The sequence below is a fragment of the Limulus polyphemus genome, unplaced genomic scaffold, assembly GCF_000517525.1.
Source record: "Limulus polyphemus unplaced genomic scaffold, Limulus_polyphemus-2.1.2 Scaffold2703, whole genome shotgun sequence".
Lineage (NCBI taxonomy): Eukaryota > Metazoa > Arthropoda > Merostomata > Xiphosura > Limulidae > Limulus > Limulus polyphemus.
In genome coordinates, this window is record NW_013668313.1 from 74,667 (window position 1) to 80,930 (window position 6,264).

At 30.3% G+C, this 6,264-nt stretch overlaps 1 protein-coding gene across 2 annotated transcripts in view; it reads left to right on the top strand.

Moving 5' to 3' along the window:
- The window catches only part of LOC106467675 (leucine-rich repeat-containing protein 40-like), a 72,274-nt gene that overhangs the window by 46,459 nt on the left and 19,551 nt on the right, over positions 1-6,264 (top strand). For both annotated transcript variants that reach the window (XM_013928050.2, XM_022395886.1), the window contains one exon: positions 3,853-3,930. In XM_013928050.2, the coding sequence (XP_013783504.1) occupies positions 3,853-3,930 (78 nt within the window). The remainder of the gene's footprint in view (positions 1-3,852; positions 3,931-6,264) is intronic.

Below are 6,264 nucleotides of genomic sequence, written 5' to 3' on the forward strand. Positions count from 1 at the left end.
CAATGAATTCTGAGGTCCATGTTCCCACTTCGGGTGTTATATCTCTAGCACTATTTTCACAGGCTGCAGGTCGCGGAGACCCATCATTGAATTTCTCTTGCTATTATCCGTAGTGAGATTGATCATTATATAGGTCAATTTTCTTCTCCTGTGGTCTTTGATATTTTTCTCTGTAAATGTAGCTGTTGTATAGAATTTCTCCATCTACAGTTTTCATAAGAAGTCTATCAAACGTGATAGGTGTTTCAATTAGTTAGCAAATATGCAAAGTATGTGGTAGTTCCTACTTTGTGTATACTTGTATGTATAAGTTTATGTGTATGATTTAAGTACTGGACCTTTTTGAAAATATAACAACCCAGTTTTATTTAGATATTGATTCAGTGGTCAAAGTTCATGTTCTGTGTTTACATCCTCAATTGTAAAAATGTAAAGAAAGACCAAACCATGAACTTTCATCATTGAATATGAGGTAGAACAAGTGTTTATTAAAATTAGGCTGACTTCAAGGTGAATGGTGACGTTAAACAAAGGTCCAAACCATTATGATATTTTGCTGACACACTTTGTCAACAGTGTTCAAACATGTCATGAAAGTCCTAGAAAGTCATGGAATGTTAAAAAGATTTTTCAGTACTTGAAATCCTGGAAAATCCATGTTTTTTGTCGTTATGATCCTTAAACATCTATGAAAGTCAAATCCCATTGCTTCCACATCCTTTGTTTTATTTACAAGTTGTATCGTTGTACTTATTATCTCAGTTTCGACAAAAACTATCTCTAGAAAATGTAACTCATAAATGGGAAATATGCTGAGTTGGCACTACTTGTCATTAACAGGCTTTGAACTATATATCTTTATCTGCAAGGGAACAGGTGATACATGACTATTGTTGGACTGATATCGTTAGCATAAAATAAGTTCAAGATTTGTTTAAAGAAAATCCAAAGTTATAAAATTTTGAATGGGGTGAAGAACATAAACATTTCAGAATTTATCTAATTTCATCTTCAAAATAAACACTTCAAACTAATTAACAACATTTCTAAGCCTAACTGCTGTGCATGAAATAGGTCAACTATTTGGCATTAAAAACAATCTGTCAGTTGATTAGGTTACTTGTTGTTTATACAGTGATTGATTTAGGCCATGATATTTAGAGTGACATTTTGGACCACATTAATAAATATTTTGAAGACAATATTCTGATATGAAGGGACCATCAGGACTGTAAACACAGTGTTGTGATGTATGCTATTGATATTATTTTTTCTGTTTGTGTTCTAATTAGGATTTCTTTTAATTTTAAATTATTAAAATTCTTAAAAACTGGTTCATGACTTTACTTGTAATCATCATATCCTGTGATAACTCATACACGTGACAACACCCCTTAAAACAAATAAATTTATTTGAAACAATTGTTGTTATAAATATTGTTTAAATGTGCGTATAGGTTATTCTACAATACAATACAGAGGTTGAACCCCACCATGAAATATAAAGACTTTATTGATCCACAATATTTCCAGTTCTTTGGAAATTATTTTGTTTATTGGAATTACATCAGTTAATGAAGAAAACTTGAAAAACAATGGTATGATTGTGTGGAAAAGCTATTAGATATACAACATTGTTAATGTGTGCAACAATATGAGAGAGGTCTCAGTAACAATACTGGCAAGTTAAAATAATATGTTCGATAAATGTTACTCCAATCAGTGTACAGTATTTGAAAGAAAGAAGCAAGGCTTTATGAATTGTTATTAAACTGAAATTAGGAAAAGTTGAAGTATACTTAGGGCACTATCAATGATAAAAAAATCTGTTAGTGCTTTGTTTAGTAAAGTACTTTTATATAAACTTTTTGTTAATTGCTTGTTTTGTGACTTGAATAAGTGTTTTTTTTATTGCAAAAATGTTAGTTATTTTTTATAACAGCTTGTACAACTGTTGCTGCATGTTTTATAAAATATAATAAAGCATCAACTAATCAATTTTTATACATAGTTCATGTTCTTTTAAAATCTTTAAATTAAATCCTCAAAAAAAATTAGTTAGATTCTGGAATTTTTTGTCCATTGCCTTTGTGAAACATTGGTTAATATTGAGTTGTTGTTGTTCTTAAAAGGCCATAACCTCTCAGATGTCAATATTTGAGATCACAAAAAACAACACCAGAAGCAGTGTTTATATTGGTTATTTAATTGCTGCCAGACATGTCCAGGTGGGCTTATTTTGCACGTTAAAGGTCATGGTTACTCCAATAATTAACACCTATTACAGAGTACAATCAAACTTGTTTAAATCAGGTGTGTGATATTAATTTCAAACACTTTGCAAGTCAAGCCATTGCCTACATTACTAAAGATACTTGCTAGCTGTTGATATAAAAACGTTTTTAACCTATTGCTACCCTCTCTTCACACTGGGGAAGTGATGACAGATGAATATTGGAAGGACAAAAAGCACTGATTGTTGGTTGTGTATGACCTGAAATCATTACATGTGCAAGTGTTCATGTTTACTGTGTACCAAGTTCAACATATTAGTTACACAAGTATAAGAACAATGCATTATTTTTAGTCTAATCAAAGATATCTGCTTCATGCTCTTTATTTTGAGTTTTCTATAATATTTCTTAATTGCATGTTAAATTAGTTTGCTAGAATCATTGCTTTATTTTTTATATATGCATATTATAACATTTCTGGAGAGCTGAGATAATTAACATAAAATTATCCAAACTTAATATATGTATTAAAATTAGATAAATCTGTGTAATCTTAAATTTAAGAGCAATTCATTTTTGAAGCTTCATTAAAGTGTATTTACTGGTAGGAGGTATTAAATAACAAGTATCACTGAGCACAGTAGTGCTTGATATGTAGGGATGGGTCAAGAATAAAATGGCTGCTGCATTCAATCTGTTACTCTATGATGCTTACAAATAACTGCTGAAGTTGAGTTATAGCTTTATCTGAGCACCTAATTGCCATTATTGAGTGTATAACAGTAATATTATTCTGTTCTTATACCACACATATTGTTGTGGGGTAGTAATAAAAAGGAAAACTACTACTTTGCATATATTTTTTTCCTTGTTTCATTCCTGATCGCTAGATGGCAGCACACATTTTCTTAAAAAGCTACCATTTGTGACTTTTCATTGAATAAACATGATATCTGCAAAAACAAATTTAGTAAAAATAAATAAAGAAAGAAAGAATACTTTAAATTAATATTCAGTGTATCAAGGAGATCAAGTATTTATGCAACTGGCAGATCTGTATACATGTTATTGATGTCTGAGTTTAAAAACAGCAGTTTCTTAATTATGAAAACAATACATTATATAGCAGTCTACTTGTCTTCAAATTTTCAGTAGAGCCAGACCTGGCAGTTGTGTGTGTGTGTGTATGCATGGTATCATACTTCATGGCCTGGAATCTGTATGATGTCCTCCCTATTAATCAACATGATCCTAGCAAGCTTATGGTTATTAGCCACTGTAAGACTGTATAGCACTATTCAGTTTAAATGCTTTTATTCAAACCTGAATTCATGCACCTGGCAGGAATTCAACATTTAGTTGTATATAACTGTTATTCTTGGAAAGATTTGGCTACTTATGTATTGATTTCTGTATGGTTTTGTGTATTCATCACTACCTTGTTTCTGTACGTTTTGACATTGCCATCCCTACATCATACTCAATTTTTGCACAATTTTTTATTACTTGTTAGTATATGTGCCTTTGCATAAAACATTTCTGTAGTAATTACAAGTTTTTATCATGTTCATTTTGTATACAGTTTTTGAAATTAAGGCATTTTAATATTTCCTTATAGAAATAACCAGCTGAATGACCTTCCACTGGAATTGTCAACACTCACTCTGTTAAAAGAACTGAATTTATGCAACAATAGGTAAGTTTCTATGTTTTAGGTGTGTGAGAGAAGCATGTTGTAGATGTCAAACCAGACTCCCAAAACATGGAGAAGTCACTTTTCCCATCAGGTGTCAACAAGGAGAGGTTTTTGAAAATAGGGAGACTTCACATATTTCTATCAAATGTATTCTCAACATGAAAAAACTGTTTGATAAAAGAAATGTTATTTATTTAGAGGTTAAGTATTTTCATTGCTTGTGTGTGTTCATATACTCATGCATTTGAAAGCATTAAATACTGATGATTATATTTTTTAAATTTAAAACGGTTTCATCAGAATCTAAGAAAATTCATTATATTTATTGATTTATTTATTTTTTTACAGTATGAATCAATAAAACAATCTGCCTTCATTCAAAACAATAGAAAAGTATTTTCTAAATTCACTGATGTTTCCTTTCTTTTTTATCTTACTTACATTTTGAATCTCAATCAGGATTTATTGTCTTTAGTAAGATTTACATGTCCACTTGCATTAGCAGTGCTTTTTCCCATACCTTTGCAAATTGAACAGTACCAAAATATCTCGGTATCTTGCACACACTAGCTGAAAACATTCTCATTTAAAACTCGGGGAAACATGTTTTGGTTTTTAGTTTTATAATTTTTCATCAGCCTTTCATTTTTGCCAGAATGTTATTCCTAACCTAACCAATTTTCTAGAGACATTCTGAGCAACCGAAGAATAGTGAATAATATTATGGGCAATAATATCTGGGTTTGATTTGATTATATTTGTAAATTAATGTATAAAGGCAATTTAAGATGGTACTTCTTAAATGATGCATACCTTGCATAATTAATCCTGTAACAAACAATCCATTCAAAAATACAATAATCCATGTGTCAAAAAAGATACAACATCTTTATCAGTCATCATTAACACTCTTCCATAATCTACTGATAATAATTAATCCACTTATTTTTATCATTACAATAAACAGTCAACATTTTTTTTTTTCTTTGACAGTCTTTCAATAATAACCACTGTGTGTAATTGTTCTTGACATACTCTTGTTGGGTAAATCATATTGAGTGTGCTGGTTATCTTATTCTTACATTATGCATGCAGAATTTGGAGAATATGGATAAGCATGCAGTGTTTTGTTGATTTGATTGGCTTATGTCAAGGCTTTGGAAACTAAATGTGATGATACTGTTTGTCACCTTAGGCACAGTTGTCCAACCAAACTGAAAATCAGACCTTTAAGGCAAAGTTCATCCAGTTACATGACCCCTGATGTTGTAAAACTGAATCATTAATAATAACAATTGAGACGTGTTTATGCAACAAAGAGGATTAAGATACTGCTTATATAAATAATCAAATAGTAGGAAGTGTCAAGACTTAATAATACAATAAAAAAATTGATGAAAATGCAGCTGATTGATGCAGTTTTTGACCAATATATAATTAGCAGTTTAATTAAAGAAATATAATTTATATTCTTATATTTGTTCCAGATTTTAATTTATTACTTTTTATGTTTTAGTACATTATTTTAAAATCTCTAAAACTTTTTATCGTCCATTTAATAATCAGGTACTCTCCTTATGGTTTCAAGTAATATACAAGACCCGAAAATAATATTTCTAAGTAAATCTAAACAATAAACTAGTATTTTGTTATTTTAAACTAGGATTTCACATTTATATATGAACATAAAAAATATTTTAATTTTGTTTCATAAATGTATTTTTATTTCAAGTTTATGTTTCATTGCAGCCATACTTTTGTTTGTTGTGGAAAAAAAAAAAAAGTCAGGCTAGCAGCGTGAACTTCGTACATTTGCCATAAACTGTCATGCCTGTTGGTGGTCACTCTTGTTCAGTCCAGTGCAGGCGCATTTGAACATTACTGTAGATATGATAGTAAGAAAGCTTCTCGGTACTTGAATATAATTTATTTGATTTTTCAAAAAAGTTTATTCCAACATATGTCCATGTTTGTTGTTTCACTATACAGACAAAACTACTTACCACTACTAGTGAATGTATGTAATAGTTTACAATACAGGTGGTTTGAATAACACTGCCTGACCCTAGTTACATGATACATTCTGTTACAAGAGATTACCAAATGATACAGACACCATAAGTTTCAAATAAAATTACTTTACAGCACTTAAAAGATTAGTCCTGATCACATTCCTCTCATTATAGGCAAGATTTATGTTGGAATTTGAAACTTAAGCTCTTCAGTGTATTGACACCCTAACTGTGAAAAGGGCACAGTTTCCCCTGTATTATTGAGACAAATGTTTTAAGTCTATTTCACAACCAACATATGGGTTTTATTGTTGTCACTTGT